Source organism: Leucoraja erinacea, unplaced genomic scaffold (assembly GCF_028641065.1).
Source record: "Leucoraja erinacea ecotype New England unplaced genomic scaffold, Leri_hhj_1 Leri_60S, whole genome shotgun sequence".
In the NCBI taxonomy this organism is placed as follows: Eukaryota; Metazoa; Chordata; class Chondrichthyes; order Rajiformes; family Rajidae; genus Leucoraja; species Leucoraja erinaceus.
In genome coordinates, this window is record NW_026576520.1 from 32,501 (window position 1) to 60,156 (window position 27,656).

General features: G+C 48.5%; 1 protein-coding gene across 1 annotated transcript in view; it reads left to right on the top strand.

The window, feature by feature from the left end:
- Window positions 1-25,087, top strand: part of emx1 (empty spiracles homeobox 1) — a 56,840-nt gene extending 31,753 nt beyond the window's left edge. The window contains exons 2-3 of the mRNA XM_055631002.1: window positions 4,148-4,332; window positions 22,840-25,087. Of these exons, the coding sequence (XP_055486977.1) occupies window positions 4,148-4,332; window positions 22,840-23,007 (353 nt within the window). The 3' untranslated portion in view covers window positions 23,008-25,087. The remainder of the gene's footprint in view (window positions 1-4,147; window positions 4,333-22,839) is intronic.
- Window positions 25,088-27,656: the final 2,569 nt, after the last annotated feature.

Below are 27,656 nucleotides of genomic sequence, written 5' to 3' on the forward strand. Positions count from 1 at the left end.
GAGAGAGAGAGGGAGAGAGAGGGAGAGAGAGGGGGAAGAGTGAGAGAGAGAGAGAGAGAGAGGAGAGAGAGAGAGAGGAGAGAGAGAGGGATAGGGAGAGAGAGAGAGAGAGAGAAAAGCATTGAACTCTCTTCTGCCTGTGGCATGCAGATTCAGAGTGTTGTCACTGCCCCTTGCTTATTAAAGGATGCTCTTGTTATCATGTGAATGACAGAGGCAGTGTAAGCACCGGGATCATCAAAGCTTCTGTCAGTCGGAGAGGTAGACTGGATTCCCAGGTGGGGGGGCCAGGGGCGATGGTATGGGGATGGAGAGAGGCTGTGATGGCTGGAGTCGGCCTGAGGTCGGGTGACACAGAGACAAGAGGGCCGGCAAGACTTGGGCTTGTTGTTGCAGGCAACATCAGGCAACTAAAACATCCCACCACAACCAGAGAGCGGTCTGGACTCTACCAGCCCTTTCTAGCCAGCACCGCCATTCAATGTGATTCTGGCAGATCATCTAAAATCAGTACCTGGTTCCTGCTTTTTCCCTTCATCCCTAAATTCCTTTAGCCCCAAGAGCTAAATCTACCTCTCTCTTGAAAACATCCAGAGATCTGGCCTCCACTGCCTTCTGTGGCAGACAATTCCACAGATTCGCAACTCTCTGGGTGAAAAAGTGTTTCCTCATCTGCGTCCTAAATGGCCTATATAACCATATAACCATATAACAATTACAGCACGGAAACAGGCCATCTCGACCCTTCTAGTCCGTGCCGAACACATAATCTCCCCTAGTCCCATGTACCTGCGCTCAGACCATAACCCTCCATTCCCTTCCCATCCATATAACTATCCAATTTATTTTTAAATGATAAAAACGAACCTGCCTCCACCACCTTCACTGGAAGCTCATTCCACACAGCTACCACTCTCTGAGTAAAGAAGTTCCCCCTCATGTTACCCCTAAACTTCAGTCCCTTAATTCTCAAGTCATGTCCTCTTGTTTGAATCTTCCCTACTCTCAGTGGGAAAAGCTTTTCCACGTCAACTCTGTCTATCCCTCTCATCATTTTAAAAACCTCTATCATCCCCCCTTAACCTTCTGCGCTCCAAAGAATAAAGCCCTAACTTGTTCAACCTTTCTCTGTAACTTAGTTGCTGAAACCCAGGCAACATTCTAGTAAATCTAATCCTTATTGAGCCTTATTATCCTTATTATCCTTATATATATCATATATCCTTATTAAGCCTACTACTTATTCTTAAACATTTTTCACACAGAGAGTGGTGAATCTGTGGAACTCTCTGCCACAGGAGGTAGTTGAGGCCAGTTCATTGGCTATATTTAAGAGGGAGTTAGATGTGGCCCTTGTGGCTAAAGGGATCAGGGGGTATGGAGAGAAGGCAGGTACAGGATACTGAGTTGGATGATCAGCCATGATCATATTGAATGGCGGTGCAGGCTCGAAGGGCCGAATGGCCTACTCCTGCACCTGTTTTTATGTTTCTATGTTTCTATAAACTGTGTGACCCCTGGTTCTGGATACCCACAACATTGGGAACATGTTTCCTGCATCGAGCCTGTCCAATCCCTTAATAATTTTATATGTTTCTATAAGTTACCCTCTCATCCTTCTAAATTCCAGTGAATACAAGCCCAGTCAATCTGGACTTTACTGGCTTGACCTTGCACTAAACGTTATTCCCTTTATCCTGTATCTGTACACTGTGGACGGCTCGAATGTAATCATGTATTGTCTTTCCGCTGACTGGATAGCACGCAACAAAAGCTTTTCACTGCACCTTGGTACACGTGACAATAAACTAAACTGAACTGATGTCTTACGACAGAGTGTTGTCTAATTTGTATAGTCATTGTCACTCCCCCCCCTCCCCTCCCCACCCTTTCCCGTACAAAAGGGTATTGTGGGGTGGAGATATCGGCAACAGTCAGAAACATCACCTGTCTATTGCCTCCACAGATGCTGCCTGACTCGCTCAGTTTCCTCTCAATGATGAGCAAGGGGGAGAGATTTAATAGGTACTTCAGGGCCTAATCAGTTGTAAAGAAAGCAAACTCAATGCTGGCATTTATTTCAAGAGGGCTTGTATACAATAACAGGGATGTAATGCTGAGGCTCTACAAGGCGCTGGTCAGGCCTCATTTGGAAAATTGTGAGCAATTCTGGGCCCCGTATCTGAGGAAGGATGTGCTGGCTCTGGAGAGGGCCCAGAGGAGGTTTACAAGAATGATCCCAGGAATGAGTGGGTTGACATATGATGAGCGTTTGTCGGCACTGGGCCTGTACTCGCTGGAGTTTAGAAGAATGAGGGGGGACCTCATTGAAACTTACAGAATAGTGAAAGGCCCAGATAGAGTGGATGTGGAGAGGATGTGTCCACTAGTGGGAGAGTCTAGGACTAGAGGTCACAGCCTCAGAATTAAAGGATGTTCCTTTAGGGAGGAGATGAGGAGGAATTTCATTTGTCACAGGGTGGTGAATCTGTGGAATTCTTTGCCACAGGCGGCTGTGGAGGTGATGTCAATGGATATTTTTAAGGCAGAGATAGATAGATTCTTGATCAGTGCGGGTGTCAGGGGTTATGGGGAGAAGGCAGGAGAATGGGGTTAGGAGGGAGAGATAGATCAGCCATGATTGAATGGTGGAGTAGACTTGATGGGCCGAATGGCCCAATTCCACTCCTATCACTTATGACCTTATGACCTTATCGACCGCCCTCCTATCTGTGATAGGGAATGTTCAAAGCTGCAGGAACATGGAGTTTAAAATGAAGCAGAAAGTGCTGGAATATCCTGGGCAGATGAGACGGCATCTGGGGAAAGGGAAAGTGGCAACGTTTCAATGTGACTGCCTTTCAGACACAAGAGACGGCAGATGCAGACATTTTGAGCGTTATAGCCCTGTCCCACTGTACGAGTTCATTCCAAGAGCTCTCCCGAGTTTAAAAAAAAATCAAACTTGTGGTAAGCACGGAGAATGAACGTAGAGGGTACGTCGGAGCTCGGGGACGTCCCTTAGCGGCTCGTAACGCTAACTCAGGGAGACTCGGGGAGACTCGCTAACGGCAGGTAAGCACGGGAAGACTCGCAAAAATGTCCACGAGAGCCCCGAGTACCGACGAGCGGCCATTACCGTAAATCTCCGAGTTCGAATCAGGGCAAACTCGGGAGAACTCTTGGAATAAACGCGTACCGTGGGACAGGGGTATTAGAGTTAGAGGTAGAGTTAGGGTTAGGGTTAGGGTTAGAGTTGGAGTTAGAGCTGAACGTTTTTCCTTCCATTATTTATTATGTAAAAGAATATGTGTGTTATGATTGCGTTTATAATTTGTTTGGCTGTTTGGTTGTTTGTCTTTTGCACAATAGTCCGCGAGCATTGCCACTTTCATTTCACTGCACATCTCGTATGTGTATGTGACAAATAAACTTGACTTGACTTGACTTGAGTTAGGGTTAGAGCTAATGCCCCTGTCCCACTTAGGAAACCTGAACGGAAACCTCTGGAGACTTTGAGCCCCACCCAAGGTTTCCGTGCGGTTCCCGGAGGTTGCAGGTGGTTGCCGGAGGTTGCAGGTAGTGGAGGCAGGGTAGGGAGGGAGACTGACAAAAACCTCTCGGAACCGCACGGAAACCTTGGGTGGGGCGCAAAGTCTCCAGAGGTTTCCGTTCAGGTTTCCTAAGTGGGACAGGGGCATGAGAGTTAGAGTTAGGGTTATGGTTAGGGTTAGGGTTATGGTTAGGGTTAGGGTTAGGGTTAGGGTTAGGGTTAGGGTTAGGGTTAGAGTGTTAGGTTAGGGTTAGGGTTAGGGTTAGGGTTAGGGTTAGGGTTAGGTTAGGGTTCGGTTTAGAGTTTATTGTCAGGAGTACTGAGATACAGTGAGAAGCTTGTATTGTAAAGTTTTGAAAAGCCTTGGGATGTGAATGAAATGGGGATGGATGGGGAGGGGGAGGGAGGAGGGGAGCGTAAAGGGTGTAGAGTAAGTATTGGTGGGAAGACAGCTAGTGGAGTGGACATGTACTGGGTGGGGAGGGGAGATACATATGAACGAACTGGTGGAGCCACGATGGAGGGGGATGGATTGGGTATTGGGTAGCCATGAGAGGACACCATTGACGGAGCGGGGTTATTTTCTGTCCACAGGGCCGGACGGTGCGCAGGAGACAATGCTACTTCACGGCCCGTTTGCCCGCAAGCCCAAGCGGATCCGCACGGCCTTCTCACCGTCTCAGCTGCTGCGTCTCGAGAGGGCCTTCGAGAAGAACCACTATGTGGTGGGAGCCGAGAGGAAGCAGCTCGCTGGCAGCCTCAGCCTGTCCGAGACACAGGTAGGCTCATGCTCATCCTAGCCATAGAGTCATAGAGTGATACAGTGTGGACACAGGCCCTTCAGCCCAATCTGCCCATACTGGCCCAACAACGTCCCAGCTATACTAGTCACAGAGTGATACAGTATGGAAACAGGCCCTTTGGCCCAACTCGCCCACAATGTCCCAGCTACACTAGTCACAGAGTGATACAGTGTGGAATCAGGCCCTTCAGCCCAACTCGCCCATACTGGCCCAACAATGTCCCAGCTACACTAGTCCCAACTGCCTGCGTTTGGCCCATATCCCTCCAAACCTGTCCTATCAGATTCAGATTCAATTTTAATTGTCATTGTCAGTGTACAGTACAGAGACAACGAAATGCATTTAGCATCTCCCTGGAAGAGCGACATAGCAAACGATTTGAATAAATAATAATAAGTGTCCGGGGGGGGGGGGAGGTGATTGGCAGTCACCGAGGTACGTTGTTGAGTAGAGTGACAGCCGCCGGGAAGAAGCTGTTCCTCGACCTGCTGGTTCGGCAACGGAGAGACCTGTAGCGCCTCCCGGATGGTAGGAGGGTAAACAGTCCATGGTTGGGGTGAGACCAGTCCTTGGCGATGCTGAGCACCCTCCGCAGACAGCGCTTGCTTTGGACATCTATCCATGTACCTGTCCAGCTGTTTCTTTAACGTCGGGATCTGTGGAACTCATTGCCACAGAGGGCTGTGGAGGCCAAGTCAGTGGATATATTTGAGGCAGAGATAGACAAGTTCTTGATTAGAATGGGTGTCAGGGGTTATGGGGAGAAGGCAGGAAGTGGGATTCGGAGGCAGAGGTCAGCCATGATTGAATGGCGGAGCGGACTCGATGGCCTATAACTTGTGGTCTTGTGCTTATGTGTCTACAAAGGAAGATTGGCCTTAGAAGTTGGAGTTTGGAGTTTAGAAGGGTGAGGGGGGACCTCAATGAAACGTACTGAATAGTGAAAGGCCTGGATAGAGTGGATGTGGAGAGGATGTTTCCACTGGTGGGAGAATTAGACCATAGGACTAGAGGGCACAGCCTCAGAATTAAAGGACGTACCTTTAGAAAGGAGAGGAGGAGGACTTTCTTTAGTCAGAGGGTGGTGAAGCTGTGGAATTCTTTGCCACCGACGGCTGTGGAGGCCAAGTTAATGGGCATTTTCAAGGTGGATATTTACAGATTTGTGATTAATGAGGGGATCAGGGGTCATGGGGAGAAGGCAGGAGAATGGGGTTGAGAGGGGAAGATAGATCAGCCATGATTGAATGGTGGAGTAGACTTGATGGGCCGAATGGCCTAATTCCGCTCCTTAAACTTATGAACTGATGAACACTGACAGGGTCATAAAGCACAGAAACAGACCCTTCAACCAAACTCATCCATGCCTTCAAAGATGCCCCATCTACAGTACAATGCTCCCATCTGCCTGTGTTTGGCACATATCAGTCTAAATTCTTACAAAATTCTTAAGGGGTTGGACAGGCTAGATGCAGGAAGATTGTTCCCGATGTTGGGGAAGTCCGGAACAAGGGGTCACAGTTTAAGGATAAGGGGGAAATCCTTTAGGACCGAGATGAGGGAAAACTTTTTTCACACAGAGAGTGGTGAATCTGTGGAACTCTCTGCCACAGAAGGTAGTTGAGGCCAGTTCATTGGATATATTTAAGAGGGAGTTAGATGTGGCCCTTGTGGCTAAAGGGATCAGGGGGTATGGAGAGAAGGCTGGATCGGATACTGAGTTGGATGATCAGCCATGATCATATTGAATGGCGGTGCAGGCTCGAAGGGCCGAATGGCCTACTCCTGCACCTATTTTCTATGTTTCTATGTTTCTAAATCTTTCCTATCCATGTACTTAAAATACTTTCTGCAAACACCGCGGGTTTGGCGATCGGTTTATAATAAAAGAGTCGGAAGGTCTTCTCCCTAGACCAACCTACTGTCACCAGGATTTGGTCCATTGGTACCTCCATGTTTCTAACCGCTGATGTTGCTGCTGCCCTGGTGGAGTGAGATTGAAAAATGTCATTATCCACCCCAGCAGCTCCCAGAACCTGTCTGAGCCATCTAGAGATGGTCTGTGTCGTCAACTGGCCATGAGGCTGTTTAAAGCTGACCCATAATGCCAATTTGCTTCCTCTTAAGGTTTTTATAGTCTTAAGGTATAGCAGTAGGTGTGACATAACACACAGACGGGTGTCAGATGGGTATGCCCGGAATTACAATTCAGTACTGATGTTCCTGGTCTACTTTCTTTGACCAACTCCAAGATCCAGAAGGTTATCTTGTCTGTTGATACCATATTGTCCAGTCTTAGTTTGTGTAGGGACTGGACCCTTTGAGCTGAGACCAGTGCCATCAGCATTACTGTTTTTAATGTGCGCTGTTCCAGGGACAGGGACATTGCTGGTGGCAAAAACGGGAAAGCAGACTATTATCTAAATGGTGGCCGATTGGGAAAGGGGGAGAGATGCAGCGAGACCTGGGTGTCATGGTACACCAGTCATTGAAGGTAGGCATGCAGGTGCAGCAGGCAGTAAAGAAAGCGAATGGTATGTTAGCTTTCATTGCAAAAGGATTTGAGTATAGGAGCAGGGAGGTTCTACTGCAGTTGTACAGGGTCTTGGTGAGACCACATCTGGAGTATTGCGTACAGTTTTGGTCTCCAAATCTGAGGAAGGACATTATTGCCATAGAGGGAGTGCAGAGATGGTTCACCAGACTGATTCCTGGGATGTCAGGACTGTCTTATGAAGAAAGACTGGATAGACTTGGTTTATACTCTCTAGAATTTAGGAGATTGAGAGGGGATCTTATAGAAACTTACAAAATTCTTAAAGGGTTGGACAGGCTAGATGCAGGAAGATTGTTCCCGATGTTGGGGAAGTCCAGAACAAGGGGTCACAGCTTAAGGATAAGGGGGAAATCCTTTAAAACCGAGATGGGAAGAACTTTTTTCACAGAGAGAGTGGTGAATCTCTGGAACTCTCTGCCGCAGAGGGTAGTTGAGGCCAGTTCATTGGCTATATTTAAGAGGGAGTTAGATGTGGCCCTTGTGGCTAAGGGGATCATGGGGTATGGAGAGAAGGCAGGTACAGGATACTGAGTTGGATGATCAGCTATGATCATATTGAATGGCGGTGCAGGCTCGAAGGGCCGAATGGCCTAATCCTGCACCTAATTTCTATGTTTCTATGTTTCTATGACCAACCCCCTTAGCAATGTGAGTACAACGCTGACGTCCCAGATCTGAGAGTACCTCGCTCTGGGAGGGTCGGTGTTGTAAATACCCCTCATGAGTTTGGCAACTAGAGGGTGGGATCCCATGGAATACTGTCCTGGTGCCTGCCACAAGTATGCTGACAGGGCACTCCTAGCACAATTGAGAGCGCTGTAGCTCAGTCCTTCATCAAAATGAAGGCTGGACAGGAATTGCAGGACATTGGTGACTGTAGCTGTATTATACGCTACACCAGCCCTTGAGCAGTACAATTCCCATTTCCTTATACTGGAGAGATACTGCTTCTTAGTTGACTCTCGATAGGCCGCCGTGATCATGTTCATGGTCCTGTCCGTCAGTCCCAGGTCCAACAATGGTCTTTTCAGATTCTGCAAGCCAACAGATTGATCCTGACACGGCACGGATGACTCTCACCCGTAACAGGATGGACCAAAAGATCTGGTCTTTTAGCGATGGTCGTGAGCGGTTCAGAGACCATGTCGAGGAACACAGGGAACAGGCCAATCGGGTACTACCAAAACACCTGAAGCTGAGTCCATTTGTATTTTGCGTAGGACCCGACTGATGAGGCAGAAGGGGGGAAAAGCATAGAAAAACAATTTTCCCCAATACAACGAGAACGCATCCATCGCTGCTGCCCCAGGGTCTGGTTCCCAAGCAACATATGTTGGCAACTGGTGATTCAGTCTGGATGCAAAGAGATCGATATCAGGTGTACCATATCGCATAGTAATATCAGCAAATACTTTGTGGTTCAACATCCATTCCGTGTTGTCATTAAATTTTCGTGACCTGGTGTCTGCCACTGTATTGAGCTTACCTGGTTGGTAAGTTACTGATAGCCAAATATGTCTGTCGACACACCATTGCCAGATTGTGTTGACCAGATCGTCACACGATATCGATTTTATTCCACCCATATGATTAAGATATGCCACCACGTGGTATTGTCAATTTGTAGGCGGGCATGCAGATGGTGCACAGTTGAACAGTAGGCTTTTAGCCCATGAAACGCACCCAACATTTCTAAATAATTTATACCCAGTGTTTGTAGTAGTGATGATTCTTGTATGTTCCATCTACCACCAGTACTGGACATAGTGTTAGTAGCTCCCCAGCCATGAGCGCTGGCATCCGTTTGTAATATAAATGATGGGTTACTGATAACGATGGGGCTGGAACTATGCCAAATATTTTCCTTCCACCATTGTAACTCCAAAATTGCTTTGGCTGGTAATTGCATAGGTCGATCAAAATGACCTGCATGTTGTTTTAGCGCTTGTACCTTTGCCCTTTGTAGATTTTGGTAATGCAAAGGTCCAAACTGAGTAGCTGGAAATGCTGCTACTAATTTCACAATTACTCTTGCCACCTGTCGAATGGATGGTTGATTAGTAACAATCAATTTGTTGCAGGCTTCCATCAAGTCTGCTGCTTTGTTCTTTGGCAATGTTACAGTCATGTGGATAGAGTTAATTGTGAACCCCAAATAGTCCATAGTTGTGGATGGTGTCAACTTAGATTTATCTGGATGGATGATAAACCCCAGTGTTTCAAACAGATGTTTGGTAGCTAAAACCGCTAGATGTTTGGTAGCTAATTCCAGGGTTTTCCCCACAATCAAAATATCATCAAGATATGCCATAAAAATATGATTTTGGTTCCTTAGTATTGCCAAGGCTGGTTTCAATATCATGGTAAATAGTCTTGGGGCTGATGTTAATCCATAAGGCAATGCTTTATACTGCCATTGTTGTCCCATCCAGTTAAATTTTAGGTATATACGATGATCCTTATGAATGGGTACTGAATAGTATGCATCTTTCAAATCGATGCATGCAATAAAGTATCCCTCAGAAACTAATTGTTTGGCAGTAACAAATGTTTCCATTTTGAAATGAATATATTTTACAAAAGTATTCAGTTTTGTTAAGTCAGTGATGATGCGACATCCACCATCTTTCTTGGTTTTCGTAAAAATGTTGGATACAAATTCCAGAGAGTCATGTGCCGACCTCTCTATTACTGCTTTAGCATGTAACCTCACCAGTTCTGCGTGTCCTTCCAATTTCTCCTGTTGTGAGAGTACAAACTTTCGGTTAGGCACATGTTGAACTGGTGGTTTAATTTTGTATCCCTGAATACTTTGTAGTATATATTTATCAGTTGTAATAGTCCTCCATGCTTCCAAAAACAAGTGTAACCTTCCCCCTGTTAGTACAGGACCTACACCTTTTATGTTCTGGAAGGACCAGACCCACCTACCTCCATGGTTACCGGTGGCACGTTAATTTCTTCGGTTTCTGCCTCTTCTGCGGACGAGGCGTCAGAGTGCGGGATTGGCGCATTTTCCATGAGGGTCGCTCTGGGCCTTGGCCTAAAAAAGACCTTTGTGGTTGCTGTGCGGCCCTCATGCTTTCACCAGCATCCTGGTGTCAATGCCTGCTGGTGGATGCATAGGGGTGCTGCCGTCTGGGGTATGTGGTCTTGCTCGTTGCTGCGGACGCCTTCATGAGCCCAATGGCTTTAGACTCGTCATCGAGCTCTTTTACTTGTTTAGACAAGTCTCCCCCAAACAGCAGTATCTGCGGTTGTGCTGTAGATGTTTTGCACAACCCCGCGAATTTGGGGTTCAGAGCAGGTTTGATTGCGTTCTTCCTTAAGCAATTTATTATACTGGGTATTGTAATGCCAGTGTGTCTGGATTGTCCGTTATTTCAAACCATCAATGCCGAGTGTGATGTTATGCCCGAAGTCTGATTGTGGTGCGAAGGAAATAACGTGCTTTCAACACCTACCATCAACGGAAAAACAAAACGGACATGGTACCACTGTATGACTGTGTTATGGCGGATTTTCCGCTTCCTGAATCCACATTGAGGAGGACCTCAGCGTGAAGTGCTTTAGGATGCACTTCTGAAGTTTGACCTCACTCAGAGGGCTGCTGTCCTTCTATGCCATTCCCGATGTACACCCACAGCGGCTCAGAGATTTGACAACGCCCAGAGGATTGTCGACTGCCCTGGGGATTTACACAGTTCCCGCTGCACCAAAAAATCCCAGAATATCATAAAGGACATCTCCCACCCCGTCCCTGTTTGAACTGTTGCCGTCAGGCAGACGGTATCCACAAGGACAAGGACAAATAGACTTTTTTTACCATGCTAGCACTAAATGTGGACGCCACCAGGGGCGATACAGACTAAGGGACAGTGGTAGGTGAAATGGAAAGGATAGGTAGCGTGCTATGTCTGGCCTTATCTTTATTATTTTACCGCCAGCTTGGTCTGCAATGGTTGTCCTGCTTGCGATGGTACTGCAAACTTGGTGACCACTCCCAGCAGCTCTTTCAGGCCCTGCACCCCCAGCACACTGCCGGTGTCTTCAGCCATGTTCCCCTCTTCCAGACCAGCCCAGCCCTGGCCCCCAACGCTCCCCTCTGTCGAGGGAGATGCGATGGACAGCGCTGTATACGGTGTTGTTGTGGGTGTGTGAAGACTCCCATGGCGAGCTTGCTCCATCTCCCGGAGCAAAGTCACGTTGGAGCATTTGCTCCATCAACCGCTCCATGCGGGATAGACGGTCACCTCTGCTGCTCTCGGGCAGCGCGTCCTCCAGCGAGTCTATCGGCCGGCCCGACTGCTGCGCCGCTTTGCTCCAACCCGCTGCGCTGGTTCGGGCTGTACAGCTCGCGGCACTAGACTCAGCAGAGCAGGGTTGATGTCGGTGGCTGCGGACCGCAGCGAATGCAGTCCAGGTGCTGCTGGTCGACCCCCCCCCCACTGCCGGAACTTTCTCGGTTCGCTGCAGACACAGACGGGACGCGACCCTCTTTGTCCTCTTCCCCTTGTCCATTGTTGCTGTGACACAAATGTCAACAAGGGCAAGAGAGCAAGAGACTTATCTGTAGGTCCCGTTTTTAATCGTTGCCGCGGGAGAGCTCTTCCCCCCGCCCGTCGCTGTTGCAATACGTGAGATGCTATGTAGCGCATGCGTGCTGGCGGGGTCTTCATGTAGTCACTCACGTGACCGAAGTAAAATGGCCTGATGGTTGTTGGGGAGAAGCTGTTCGTGAACCTGGACGTTACAGTTTCCAGGCTCCTGTACCTTCTTCCCGATGGCAGCGGTGAAACGAGTGCGTGGCCAGGATGGCGTGGGTCTCTGATGATGTTGGCGATCTATTTGAAGCAGCGACTCCGGTAAATCCCTTCGATGGTGGGGCGGGCAGAACACTGTGATGGACCGGGCAGTGTTCACCGCTTCTTCGACCCTGGGCGTTCGACTTGCCGAACCAGGCCGTGATTCGACGGGTCAATGTGCTCTCCACTCTTTCCCAGAACCTGGTGGCCAAAACTGAACACATTACTCCAAATGTAGCCTCACCTATGACTTGTACAACTGTAACATCACCTCCCAACCTCTGCACTCAATACAATACAATACAATACCTTACCTTCACTAGTCATTTGAACCTCACATGAGGTTCAAACGAAATGTAGTTTCTGCAGCCATACAACAAAAGAACCAAAACACACACCAACACTATTCACATAAACATCCATCACAGTGGCTCTCCTCCTCACTGTGATGGAAGGCAAAGTTCTTGTCTCTCCCCTGCACTCCATTTCCCTCCCGAAGTCGAGGTCAAAGCTCCCGGCGGGCGCTAGTCCACAGCAAATTAAGGCCGCGCCGGGCGTTGTAGGGCCCCCCTCCAGGTCACTCTCAACCCCGCAATTCGGGCGGGAGAAGTCGCCGCTGCCGCTGCCCCGCAAAGCAGCCTCCCACCGGGGATCCGCGAGCTCCCGGTGTTCCTTCCACCAGAGCCGGGCCGCAGCAACGCGCCACCGCCACTATCCACGCCCCGAAGCCGGCCAGCTCCACGGAGGTAAGTCCGCAGCAGCTCCTCGGCAGCTCCACAGCAGGCTCCGCGGCTCCACAGCAGTCTCCACAGCTTCACAGGCTCCGTGACTTGAGCCTCCAGGTCGTTCCGGTGGAGGCCGCTCCACAGCGCTAGGCCCCAACGACAACGGAGATCCGACAGGGAAAAGGTCGGGTCACCATGCAGGGAAGAGATTAAAAGTTTCCCCCACCCACCCCCCACCCCCCACACACACACATTTAAAAAAAAAACGCTAAACCGCTACAAACTAAACCCTCAACAGGACAAAAAAACAAAAAAAACACAGACAGACTGCAGAGGCCGCTGCGACATCGGTCGCGCCGCCCACTCATCAACAACTCAATGACTCACTGACTCTGGTACCCTGGCCGATGAAGGCCATTGTGCTAAAAGCCTTCTTGCCCACCCGGTCTACCTGTGACGGCACTTTCAAGGAACCATACACCTGCACTCCTAGTCCCCTCTGCTCCGCAACACTCCCCAGAGCCCCGAGCAGTCATAGTGAAGGTCATGCCCTGGTGTGACTTCTCCATGTGCACCACCTTGCACTTATCTGCATGAGGCTCCATTAACCGTTCCTCTGCCTACTTGCTCAGCCGATCAAGACCAATAGACAATAGACAATAGACAATAGGTGCAGGAGTAGGCCATTCGGCCCTTCGAGCCAGCACCGCCATTCAATGTGATCATGGCTGATCATCCCCAATCAGTACCCCGTTCCTGCCTTCTCCCCATATCCCCTGACTCCGCTATCTTTAAGAGCCCTATCTAGCTCTCTCTTGAAAGAATCCAGAGAACCGGCCTCCACCGCCCTCTGAGGCAGAGAATTCCACAGACTCACCACGCTCTGTGTGAAAAAGTGTTTCCTCGTCTCCGTTCTAATTGGCTTACTCCTTATTCTTAAACTGTGGCCCCTGGTTCTGGACTCCCCCAACATCGGGAACATGTTTCCTGCCTCCAGCGTGTCCAAACCCTTAATAATCTTAAATGTTTCATACCATGATCATAATGATGAGCATCTCAATAAGGTCATCCCTCCCTCAAACTTCACTGTTCTGAAGAAAAATGTCCCAGCATACGGAACCTTAAGGGCCTGTCCCACGAGCATGCGACCTGCATGCGGCGAGCACGGCCAAACCAGAAGCGGGGGCCGCGCGGAGGTCGAGTGAGTGACGTGAAGTTCGAGCGAAGTCCGCAGGAAGTTCGCGCGTGACGTATGGCGTCAAGACGCTGCGTACGGTGTCAAGACGCTGCGTATGGCCTCAATGCGGCTGCGGGCCGGCAGGCCGTTGCCGAGCGGAATATTTGAACACGGTCAGTTTTTCGGAGCCCCCCGCGCACGATGTCGGGACCAGCTCCGCACAACTCCATACGGCTCCGGCGATCGAAGTGGGACCGGCCCCGCGAGGCCGTACGGCTCAAGTGACCACGTTAGGTCGCGCTTGACGCATTTAGTCGCATGCTCGTGGGACAGGCCCTTAATGTACGGTACCCGGACAGGGCATCGAAGGACGAGAAGCCGAAGCGAAGATGTGGAAGCCAAGACACCGAACGGAAACGACGCTGGAAAGCCAAATTCCAGCCTCTTAACCCCAAGGACCGTGGTAAATCAACGCTTACAAAAATAATCCGCTCTAGGGTCTTTGGCAGTCCAAAAGCGGCAAAGGAAAATTAAAAATCCCTCTCCCCACCCTCCCGTCTCCCCCGGCAGGTGATGTGACGGACGTGGGGGTCTGGACCAATCGCTGACAAGGTCTTGGACAAATCCTGCCCCCGGAAATGTCATGTCCAATTATTTGGCTTTTCTACATCGTGTCCGTTCTGTTATTTGGCTTTTCTGTGTCGTGTCCGTTCGGTTATTTGGCTTTTCTGTGTCGTGTCCGTTCTGTTATTTGGCTTTTCTGTGTCGTGTCTGTTCGGTTATTTGGCTTTTCTGTATCGTGTCTGTTAGATATTTTGGCTTTTCTGCCTCGTGTCCGTTCTGTTGTTTGGCTTTTCTGCCTCGTGTCTGTTCGATATTTTGGCTTCCACTTCTTCGCTTCGGTTTCTCGTCCTTCGACGCCCCATCCGCACACGTTACTCTACAACTCAAACCCACAAGCCCAGGTAACATCCTGATGAATCTCTTTCCCATTCGCTGGGTTATGGTTCAATTTCGTTTTTATTAGTTGAGTTCACGATACAGTGGAAAAATCTGTCGCGTGCTATCCAGTCAGTGGAAAGACAATACACGATTACAATCGAGCCGTCCGCAGTGTACAGATACAGGGTAAAGGGAATAAAATTTAGAGCGAGGTAAAGTCCGATTAAAGATAGTCCAAGTGTCTCCAATGAGATGTGGTGGATGATTCAGTTGCCTGATAACAGCCGGGAAGAAACTGTCCCTGAATCTGGAGGTGTGCGTTTTCAAACTTCTGTACCTCTTGCCCGATGGGAGAGGGGAGAGGAGGGAGTGGCCGGGGGTGAGACTGGTCCTTGATGATGCTGCTGGCCTTGCCGAGGCAGCGTGAGGTGTAGATGGAGTCAATGGAAGGGAGGTCGGTTTGTGTGATGGTCTGGGCTGCAATTTACAGCCACCTCCTGTGGTCTTAGATGGAGCTATTTTCGAACCAAGCTTTTAATCCATTTTGATAAAATGCTTTCTGGTTAGTTAGTTAGTTAGTTATTGTCACGTGCAAAGACATACAGTGGAATGCTTTTTCGTTGCATATTAACCTATCAGTGGAAAGACAATACGAGCTGTCCACAGCGTACAAAAATGCAGGGTAAAGGGAATAACATTTAGTCCAAGATAAAGTCAGCGCCTCTATAGAAGTTGATCTGTCGAAGGCAAATTCAACACTAGCAGTTATATCAAGAGGACTGGAATACTAATACAGAGATGAAATTCTGAGGCTCTTTAAACAATAAAAAACATTAAAAAATCATTAAAAAATAGCAGGAGTAGACCATTCGGCCCTTCGAGCCAGCACCGCCTTTCAATATGATCATGGCTGATCATCTAAAATCAGTACCCCGTTGAGAGAGTTACATAGAAACGTAGAAATTAGGTGCAGGAGGAGGCCATTCGGCCCTTCGAGCCAGCACAGCCATTCATTGTGATCATGGCTGATCGTCCCGTATCAATAACCCGTGCCTGCCTTCTCCCCATATCCCTTGACCCCACTAGCCCCTAGAGCTCTATCTAACTCTCTCTTAAATCCATCCAGTGGCTTGGCCTCCACTGCCATCTGTGGCAGGGAATTCCACAAATTCACAAGTTAGATTTAGCTCTTAGAGTTAACGGAATCAGGTGATATGGGGAAAAAGCAGGAACGGGGTACTGATTTTGGATGATCAGCCATGATCATATTGAATTGTGGTGCTGGCTCGAAGGGCCGAATGGCCTACTCCTGTACCTATTTTCTATTCCATGTTTCTGGCTTTTTCCCCATATCCCTTGATTCCTTTAGCCCTAAGAGCTAAATCTGACTCTCTCTTGAAAAACATCCAGTGAATGGGCCTCCACTGCCCTCTGTGGCAGAGAATTCCACAGATTCACAACTCTCTGGGTGAAAAAGTTTTTCCTCATCTCAATCGTAAATGGCCCACCCCTTATTCTTAAACTGTGTGACCCCTGGTTCTGGACTCCCCCAACATCGGGAACATGTTTCCTGCATCGAGCCTGTCCAATCATTTAAGTATTTTATATGTTTCTATAACATCATAGAAACATAGACAATAGGTGCAGGAGTAGGCCATTCGGCCCTTCGAGCCTGCACCGCCATTCAATAGGATCATGGCTGATCATCCAACTCAGTATCCTGTACCTGCCTTCTCTCCATACCCCCTGATCCTTTTTGCCACAAGGGCCACATCTATCACCCCTCATCCTAAATTCCAGTGAATACAAGCCCAGCCACTCCATTCTTTCATCATATGTCAGTCCTGCCATCCCGGGAATTAACCTGGTGAACCTACGCTGCACTCCCTCAATAGCAATAATGTCCTTCCTCAAATTAGGAGACTAAAACTGCACACAATACATCAGGTGCGATCTCACCAAGGCCCTGTACAACTGCAGTAGGACCTCCTTGCTCCTAAACTCAAATCCTCTCGCAATAAGGGCCAACATGCCATTGGCTTTCTTCACTACCTGCTGTACCTGTATGTTTACTTTCAGTGACGGATGTACAAGCACACCCAGGTCTTGTTGCACCTCCCCTTTGCCTAATCTGATACCACGCAGCTAATGAAAGGGTGACGTTTTGGGTCGAGTCTGAAGAAGGGTCTTGACCTGAAACGTCACCCATTCTTTCTCTCCAGAAATGCTGCCTGTCCCGCTGAGTTACTTCAGCTTTTTGTGTCTATCTTCGGTTTAAACCAGCATCTGCAGTTCCTTCCATATAACCATATAACCATATAACAATTACAGCATGGAAACAGGCCATCTCGACCCTTCTAGTCCGTGCCGAACACATAATCTCCCCTAGTCCCATATACCTGCGCTCAGACCATAACCCTCCATTCCCTTCCCATCCATATAACTATCCAATTTATTTTTAAATGATAAAAACGAACCTGCCTACACCACCTTCACTGGAAGCTCATTCCACACAGCTACCACTCTCTGAGTAAAGAAGTTCCCCCTCATGTTACCCCTAAACTTCAGTCCCTTAATTCTCATGTCATGTCCCCTTGTTTGAATCTTCCCTACTCTCAGTGGGAAAAGCTTTTCCACGTCAATTCTGTCTATCCCTCTCATCATTTTAAAAACCTCTATCAAGTCCCCCCTTAACCTTCTGCGCTCCAAAGAATAAAGCCCTAACTTGTTCAACCTTTCTCTGTAACTTAGTTGCTGAAACCCAGGCAACATTCTAGTAAATTTCCTCTGTACTCTCTCTATTTTGTTGACATCCTTCCTATAATTAGGCGACCAAAATTGTACACCATACTCCAGAATTGGCCTCACCAATGCCTTGTACAATTTTAACATTACATCCCAACTTCATACACCATTCAGATAATAATCTGTCTTCCTGTTCTTGCCACCAAAGTGGATAACCTCACATTTATCCACATTATACTGCATCTGCCCACTCACCCAACCTACCAAGTCATCCCGCAGCCTCATGGCATCCTCCTCACAGCTCACACTGCCACCCAGCTTTGTGACATCAGCAAACTTAGAGATGTTACATTTAATTCCCTTGTCTAAATCATTAATATATATTGTAAATAGCTGGGCCCCCAGCACCGAGCCTTGCGGCACCACACTAGTCACTGCCTGCCATTCTGAAAAGGACCCGTTAATTCCTACTCTTTGACTTTGACCGATCCTGTCACTGCTTTCCAACTGCGCTGCTATAACATCTGCAACAATCGACTCCAGCATCTTCTCCACTACCGATGTCAGGCTAACTGGTCTATAATTCCCCGTTTTCTCTCTCCATCCTTTCTCAAAAAGTGGAGATACATTGGCTACCCTCTATCTAGTCCACAGGAACTGATCCAGAGTCGAGAGAACATTGAAAAATGATCACCAATGCATCCACAATTTCAAAGGCCACCTCCTTGAGTATTCTGGGATGCAGACCATCAGGCCCTGGGGATTTATAGAAACATAGAAACATAGAAATTAGATGCAGGAGTAGGCCATTCGGCCCTTCGAGCCTGCACTGCCATTCAATAGGATCATGGCTGATCATCCAACTCAGTATCCCGTACCTGCCTTCTCTCCATACCCTCTGATCCCCTTGGCCACAAGGGCCACATCTAACTCCCTCTTAAATATAGCCAATGAACTGGCCTCAACTACCCTCTGTGGCAGAGAGTTCCAGAGATTCACCACTCTCTGTGTGAAAAAGTTCTCCTATCTCGGTTTTAAAGGATTTCCCCTTATCCTTAAGCTGTGACCCCTTGTCTTGGACTTCCCCAACATCGGGAACAATCTTCCTGCATCTAGCCTGTCCAACCCCTTAAGAATTTTGTAAGTTTCTATAAGATCCCCTCTCAATATCCTAAATTCTAGAGAGTATAAACCAAGTCTATCCAGTCTTTCTTCATAAGACAGTCCTGACATCCCAGGAATCAGTCTGGTGAACCGTCTCTGCACTCCCTCTATGGCAATAATGTCCTTCCTCAGATTTGGAGACCAAAACTGCATGCGATACTCCAGGTGTGGTCTCACCAAGACCCTGTACAACTGCAGTAGAACCTCCCTGCTCCTATACTCAAATCCTCTTGCTATGAAAGCCAACATAACATTCGCTTTCTTTACTGCCTGCTGCACCTGCATGCCTAACTTCAATGACTGGTGTACCATGACACCCAGGTCTCGCTGCATCTCCCCCTTTCCCAATCGGCCACCATTTAGATAATAGTCTGCTTTCCCGTTTTTGCCACCAAAATGGATAACCTCACATTTATCCACATTATACTGCATCTGCCAAACATTTGCCCACTCACCCAGCCTTTTTATCTGCCTTCAGTCCCAACAGTTTACCTAACACCATTTCCTGACTAATGTGGATTCCCTTCAGTTCCTCCCTCCCACTAGATCCTCGGTCCCCTAGTATTTCTGGGAGATTGTTTGTGTCTTCCTTAGTGAAGACAGAACCAAAGTACTTGTTTAACTGTTCTGCCATTTCCTTGTTTCCCCATTATAAATTCACCTGTCTCTGACTGTAAGGGACCTACATTGGACTTCACTAATCTTTTCCTTTTTACATATCTAAAGATGGATATCTAAAATAAGGAGCTGGTAAGGCTGCATTTCGGGTACTCTGAGCAAATTTGGGTCCCATATCAATTATGCTGGCAGTCGCCAAAATAAATCACCTAGTGGGACTGGCCCTTTAAACTATGAACTTTAATCGCCTCAGATCGCATTGGAGCCCCTCAGTCTATCTTTAATCAGACTTTCCTAGACTTTATCTTGCACCAAAAGTTTATCATGTATGTGTACACTGTGGTTGGCTCGATTGTAATCATCTTCATTAGTTCTTAAGTGATAGGAGTAGAATTAGGACATTCGGCCCATCAAGTCTACGCCATTCAATCATGGCTGATCCATCTTCTCCTCCAAGAGGATTTCAGTACAGGAGTAAACGGGTTCTTCTGCAGGTGTATAGGGCTCTGGTGAGACCACATCTGGAGCATTGTGTACAGTTTTGGCCTCCTAATTTGAGGAAGGACATCCTTGTGATTGGGGCAGTGCAGCGTAGATTCACGAGATTGATCCCCGGGATGGCGGGACTGTCATATGAGGAAAGATTGAAAAGACTAGGCTTGTATTCACTGGAGTTTAGAAGGATGAGGGGGGATCTTAAAGAAACATATACAATTATAAAAGGACTGGACAAGCTAGATGCAGGAAAAATGTTCCCAATGTTGGGTGAGACCAGAACCAGGGGCCACAGTCTTAGAATAAAGGGGAGGCCATTTAAGACTGAGGTGAGAAAAAACCTTTTCTCCCAGAGAGTTGTGAATTTATGGAATTCCCTGCCACGGAGGGCAGTGGAGGCCAAGTCACTGAATGGATTTAAGAGAGAGTTAGATAGAGCTCTAGGGGCTAGTGGAGTCAAGGGATATGGGGAGAGGGCAGGCACGGGTTATTGATAGGGGACGATCAGCCATGATCACAATGAATGGTGGTGCTGGCTTCGAAGGGCCGAATGGCCTCCTCCTGCACCAATTTTCGATGTTTCTATGTTTCTATGTTTCTATGTTTCTATGTTTCTTAACCCCATTCTCCTGCCTTCCCCCCATAACCCCAGATACTCGTAATGACCCAGAATCTATCTATCTCTGCCTTAAAAATACCCAATGAAGGCCTCCACAGCCTTCTGTGGCAAAGAATTCCACAGATTCACCACCCTCTGTCTTTCCACGGAAGGTAGTCACAAAATGCTGGAGTAACTCAGCGGGACAGGCATCATCTCTGGACAGAAGGAATGGGTGACGTTTCGGGTCGAGACTCTTCTTCAGACTATCTTCCCATTGACTGGTTAGCACACAACACAAGGTTTTCACTGTACACGTGACAACAAACTAAACTCAAACCCTATGATCTTAGGGGGGGGGGTATATAAAATCATGAGAGGTAGAGATCGGGAAGATGCGCAGAGTCACTTGCAGGTCAAGACGCAGAGTAGGAAAAGATCTGAGGGGTAACTTTTTCACACAAAGATCTGCCAGAGGAGGTAGTTGAGGCAGGGTCTATCGCAACATTTAAGAAACATTTAGACATGTACATGGATAGGACTGGGTTTGGAGGGATATGGGCCAAACGCAGGCTGGCGTGATGGGACATGTTTTTTGGTGTGATGGGACATGTTGGCTGGTGTGCGCAAGTGGGGCTGAAAGGCTTGTTTCCACTGTGTCTCTGTGACTCTGTGTCTCTGTGTCTCTGTGTCTCTGTGTCTGTGTCTATGTGTCTCTGTGTCTCTGTGTCTATGTGTCTCTGTGTGACTCTGTGTCTCTGTGTCTGTGTGTCTCTGTCACTTTGTAACTCTGTGTCTCTGTGTCTGTAATCTCGGAAAAGTCTCTGGTCTGTGTGACTGGTCTCTGTGTCTGGGTATCTGTGTCTGGTCTCTGTGCAAGTGTCTGTGTCTCTGTGTCTGTGTGTCTCTGTGACTCTGTGTCCCTGTGTCTCTGTGACTCTGTGTCTCTGTGTCTCTGTCTCTGTGTCTGTGTCTCTGTGTCTGTGTCTCTGTGTCTCTGTGTCTCTGTGTCTGTGTGTGTCTCTGTGTCTGTGTCTCTGTGTCTCTGTGTCTGTGTGTCTCTGTGTCTGTGTCTGTGTCTCTGTCTCTCTGTGTCTCTGTGTCTCTGTGTCTCTGTGTCTCTGTGTCTCTGTGTCTCTGTGTCTCTGTGTCTCTGTGTCTCTGTGTCTCTGTGTCTGTGTCTCTGTGTCTCTGTGTCTGTGTCTCTCTGTGTCTCTGTCTCTGTGTGTGTCTCTGTGTCTCTGTGTCTGTGTCTGTGTCTCTGTGTCTGTGTCTCTGTGTCTGTGTCTCTGTGTCTCTGTGTCTCTGTCTCTGTGTGTCTGTGTCTCTGTGTCTCTGTGTCTCTGTGTCTCTGTGTGTGTCTCTGTCTCTGTGTCTCTGTGTCTCTGTGTCTGTGTCTCTGTGTCTCTGTGTCTCTGTGTCTCTCTGTGTCTCTGTGTCTGTGTCTCTGTGTCTCTGTGTCTCTGTGTCTCTGTGTCTGTGTGTCTGTGTGTCTGTGTGTCTGTGTCTCTGTGTCTCTGTGTCTCTGTGTCTGTGTGTCTGTGTCTCTCTGTGTCTGTGTCTCTGTGTCTCTGTGTCTCTGTGTCTCTGTGTCTCTGTGTCTCTGTGTCTGTGTCTCTGTGTCTCTGTGTCTCTGTGTCTGTGTGTCTGTGTCTCTGTGTCTGTGTCTCTGTGTCTCTGTGTCTCTGTGTCTCTGTGTCTCTGTGTCTCTGTGTCTCTGTGTCTCTGTGTCTCTGTGTGTCTGTGTCTCTGTGTCTCTGTGTCTGTGTCTCTGTGTCTCTGTGTCTCTGTGTCTCTGTGTCTCTGTGACTCTGTGTCTCTGTGTGTCTGTGTCTCTGTGTCAATTTTTTTATTTCAATTTTCAATTTAAAAACTTTATTGGCATGATAAAAAAACATTGTTATATTGCCAAAGTATAAAACATGACATACATATTCAAAATGCATAAGTATAAATACAAGTGTACAGTGTCTCTGGATCCTATGTCCTGTGTACATAAACTCTGCAATAGGCCTATGTGCCTCTTTATCTGATTGCTACTCTGTTCTTGCAGCTCTGTAAGCAGTCAACACAATAGCAAGTTTTTAGCAAACTTCAATATTAATTTCTTAGTGTTATCTTTGACTCTGTGACTGTGACTCTGTGACTTTATGCTTCATAAGTAGGGTAGGGTATACAGTGCTGTCTAGTGTCTCTAGAAACATAGTCTCTGGTGCAGTAGGCCATCTGTGTCTCTGCCTGCACCGCCATTCTGTGTCATGGCTGTGTCATCCAACTCAGTATCTACTGTCTCTGTCCCTGTGTCTCCTGATCTCTGTGCCACTGTGTCACATCTGGGTCCCTGTGTCTATGATTCTGAAGTGGCCTCAACTACCCTCTGTGTCAGAGTCTTCCAGAGACTCACCACTCTCCTGCGTGAAAAAAGTGTCTCTGTCTCGGTTTCTCTTTTTCCCCTTGTCTTAAGCTGTGATGGCTGCATGGATGTGTATGTCCCTGTCATAAACGTCTCAATGAGGCTGTAGTCTCTTATCTGATTCTCTATACATCTTGCAGTCTGTAAGCAGTACAACACAATAGCAAGTTTAGCAATTCAATATTAATTTCTTAGTGTTAGTCTTTGACTCTGTGACTGTGACTCTGTGACTTTATGCTTCCAGGTGAAGGTTTGGTTTCAGAACAGGAGAACCAAGTACAAGCGGCAGAAGTTGGAGGAGGAGGGTCCCGACTCGCAGCAGAAGAAGAAAGGTTCACACCACGTCAACCGTTGGAGACTTGCCACCAAGCAGTCCAGCCCCGAGGATATTGACGTCATCTCGGAAGACTAGCCCGGTGGCTCTGGGGCCAGGGGAACGAGACGGGTCCCAGCGGATCCAAACTGAAGCGTGGACATTTTCCCCACCAGCGTACAGGGGGGGGGGGGGGGCACCCGGGAAGTGATGGGCCGAGTGGCCAACTCCGGCACCTAGAGTCTACAAACCGACACGTTGACAATCGCCCGGCAGTCCCACAGCGGAGACTGGATCCGACAACCAACCTCGTGGAGTGTGTGGATGGGAGAGTGTGGGCCCCTCCCTCACCATCCGCAGTGTACATATATATATAAATATATATTATATTAAAAGCTATCCGGAACAAAAAAAAAAAGTTTTTTTCTTCAAAGTTATTCCATGTTCCACTTGGCGATGTGGTCCCTCAACCTGTGAACGGATGGGGGTGTCGTAGATCGCGTTGTTTGGTCCCCATCACTTGTGGGGTCTGGGGGGAGGGGGGTGGGTGGTGTGGTGGAGAGAGGGGTGCGTTCTGGCCACCGATGAACAACTGTCCATTTTCTCCGCCCAAGAAAGGCGCAGAGTGCTGGAGTAAATAAGTGGCTCGGGCGACATCTCTGGAGAACGAGGGCCGGCAAAGTTTCGGGTCGGGACCCTTCCTCAGTTTGAGTTTGAGTTCGGTTTATTGTCACGTGTACTGTGAAAAGCATTTTGTTGCATGCCATCCTGTCAGTGGAAAGTCTGCGGATTTCTGGGAGTCCAGAACCAGGGGCCACACACAGTTTAAGAATAAGGGGTGAGCCATTTAGAACGGAGACGAGGAAACACCTTTTCCACACAGAGATTGGTGAGTCTGTGGAATTCTCTGCCTCAGAGGGCGGTGGAGGCCGGTTCTCTGGATGCTTTCAAGAGAGAGCTAGATAGGGCTCTTAAAGATAGCGGAGTCAGGGGATATGGGGAGAAGGCAGGAACGGGGTACTGATTGGGGATGATCAGCCATGATCACATTGAATGGCGGTGTTGGCTCGACGGGCTGAACGGCCTACTCCTGCACCTATTGTCTATTGTCTATTGTCTATACATGATTATAGTCGAGCAGGCAGTGTCCAGGGGTTCAGGGGGTGAGGAAAGCTGGAAGAGAGGAGGGGCAGGATAACATTTGGCAAGGATTAGGTGTCATAGAGTTGTACAGCGTGGAAACAGGCCCTTCGGCCCATCTTGACCACACTGACCGAGATACCCCATCTACACAATGGACAATAGACAATAGGTGCAGGAGTAGGCCATTCGGCCCTACGAGCCAGCACCGCCATTCAATGTGATCATGGCTGATCATCCACAATCAGTACCCCGTTCCTGCCTTCTCCCCATATCCCCTGACTCCGCTATCATTAAGAGCCCTATCTAGCTCTCTTTTGAAAGTATCCAGAGAACCGGCCTCCACCGCCCTCTGAGGCAGAGAATTCCACAGACTCACCACTCTCTGTGAGAAAAAGTGTTTCCCTCTTCACCTAAAGGCACAAGTCCTACCTGTTTGGCCTTGTAACCCTCTAAACCTGTCCCATCCGTTTACCTGTCCAGGTGTATTTTACTGTGATAGTCCGTCCCAGCCTCAACTACTTCCTCCAGCAGCTCGTTCCATGCACCCACCACCCTCTGAGTGAAAAAGGGATACAGGTGAGGAGGGCATTTCGATCGCTGGAAACTTTGTCCAGCTCCTCCGCACCTCCGCCTTTCCTTTCTCTCCGAAGAAGTACCTGGAGTATTGCGTACAGTTTTGGTCTCCAAATCTGAGGAAGGACATTATTGCCATAGAGGGAGTGCAGAGACGGTTCACCAGACTGATTCCTGGGATGTCAGGACTGTCTTATGAAGAAAGACTGGATAGACTTGGTTTATACGCTCTAGAATTTAGGAGATTGAGGGGGGATCTTATAGAAACGTACAAAATTCTTAAGGGGTTGGACAGGCTAGATGCAGGAAGATTGCTCCCGATGTTGGGGAAGTCCAGGACAAGGGGTCACAGCTTAAGGATAAGGGGAAATCCTTTAAAACCGAGATGAGAAGAACTTTTTTCACACAGAGAGTGGTGAATCTCTGAAACTCTCTGCCGCAGAGGGTAGTCGAGGCCACAGTTCATTGGCTATATTTAAGAGGGAGTTAGATGTGGCCCTTGTGGCTAAGGGGATCAGAGGGTATGGAGAGAAGGCAGGTACGGGATACTGATGATCAGCCATGATCATATTGAATGGCGGTGCAGGCTCGAAGGGCCGAATGGCCTACTCCTGCACCTAATTTCTATGTTTCTATGTTTCTGACCTGAAACGCCACCTGTCCACGTTCTCCAGAGATGCTGCGCGGAACGGTGGCGCAGCGGTAGAGTTGCCGCCTCACAGCGCCAGAGACCCGGGTTCCATCCTGACTAATGGGCCCGTCCCACTTAGGCGACTCTTTAGGCGACTGCCAGGGACTCATTTCAATGGAATCCACGCACAACACCTGTCGACAACCCACGACAGCAAAAATTGTCCCCACTCTCGCCGAAAACTTTCAACGTGTTGAAAATTTTGTGGCAGTCACCTGTAGTCGCCCATAAAATTGCCTAAGTGGGAGAATTAGCCCCATGAGGGTTCCTGTCTGTACGGAGTTTGCACGTTCTCCCTGCGTGGGTTTTCTCCACGATCTTCGGTTTCCTCCCACACTCCAAAGACGTGCAGGTTTGTAGGTTAATTGGCTTCGGTGTAAATGTAAATTTGTCCCCAGTGTGTGTGTGTAGGACAGTGTTAGTGTGCGGGGATCGCTGGTCGGCGCGGACTCGGTGGGCCGAAGGGCCTGTTTCCGCGCTGTATCTCTAACCTGAACTAAACTAGACTAAAGATGGTGCCTGAAGTTACTCCAGTGCTTTGTGTGTTTTTTGTTTTTGTAAACCAGCACCTGCAGTTCTGTGTTTTGGCTTTTGGACTGCACTCTAGAGTGACACGATGCTTGTAGGAGGTGTCTACTGATTCAGATTCAGATTCAGATTCAATTTTAATTGTCATTGTCAGTGTACAGTACAGAGGCAACGAAATGCATACTGGAGCGCTGATGTATGTGCAGTCAGCAACATGTGGCAGCATCATCAGTTCCATGTGGCCTGTGCTTTGCCCCCGGCTTCCTCAATCTCCCCCCTCCCCTCACCCCAAACCCCGACCTACACACGGACAGGTCCACACACTGACCACCCCTACACACACCACAACCTCCTCACAAGCAGACACACCACCTGACTCAGACACAGACTGAGTGTCTCTCAACCCCCACACGCAGACAGGCGGAGAGATAGACAGAGACAGACACGCAGACAGAGACAGAGACAGACAGGCGGACAGAGACAGACAGGCAGACAGACAGGCAGACAGACAGAGAGACAGGCAGAGACAGACAAAACAGACAGACAGGCAGACAGCAACAGACAGGCAGACAGGCTGGCAGACAGGGGAGAGAGACAGACAAATGCACACACACACCCACCCACATACATGCACACACACATTGACACACACATACACTGATACACACATACAGACTGACATATGCACACTGACACGCACACACATGCATGTGCACTCACACACGCACACACACACATGCACACACACACTGACACACACATACACTGACACACAATGACATGCACACGCACGCAAACACTGACACACACACACACACACACACACACACATTTAGTGGGACAGGATCTCACAGTTGCTGTGGAAATGTCATCATTCACAGACCCAGCCCTCCTCGAACAGTCAATTACCCGACACACTCGTGTTGGGGAAAAAAGACCCAGAGTGCTGGAGTAACTCAGCGGGTCAGGCAGCATCTGTAGAGAAAGAACATGGAGAGGCCATGTCTGAAGAGGCCATGTCTGTTCTGAAGAAGGGTCCCGACCTCAAACGTCACCTATCCATGTTCTCCACAGATGCTGCCTGACCCGCTGAGTTACTCCAGCACTCTGTGTCTTTTTCAGTAAACCGGCACCTGCAGTTCCTTGTGTGTACACCACTGCCAGACCCAGTTAACGTACAGGTGTTAACAATGGGCCCAGGGACTACCCCAGTTCCCATAAACAGGCTGTAAATAGCTGTGATGTAGTTCTTGATTGAGAAATGGTGTGTACATCAGACAGTTAATGGTCTATTTTTTGTTCCCCCTGCATTCTCTGAAAGCTCAAAAGATGAATAAAGACTTGTGATGTTTCCTACATTGCTGTTGAGTCATTTGTTATAGAGTGATACAGTGTGTTATAGCCCACACTGGCCCAACAATGTCCCATCTACAGCGTGGAAACAGGCCCTTCAGCCCAACTTGCCCACACTGGCCAACATGTCCCATCTACACTTGTCCCACCTGCCTGCATTTGGTCCATATCCCTCCCAACCTGTCCTATCCATGTACCTGTCTAACCGTATCTTCAAAGTTGCGATAGTCCCAGCCTCAACTACCTCCTCCCACAGCTCGTTCCATACACCCACCACCCTCTGTGTGAAAAAGCTACCCCTCAGGTTCCTATTAAATCTTTTCACCCTCACGGTGGCGCAGCGGTAGAGTTGCTGCCTCACAGCGCCAGAAACCCGGGTTCCATCCTAACTACGGGCGCTGCCTGTACAGAGTTTGCACGTTCTCCCCGTGACCTGCGTGGGTTTTCCCCGGGTGCTCCG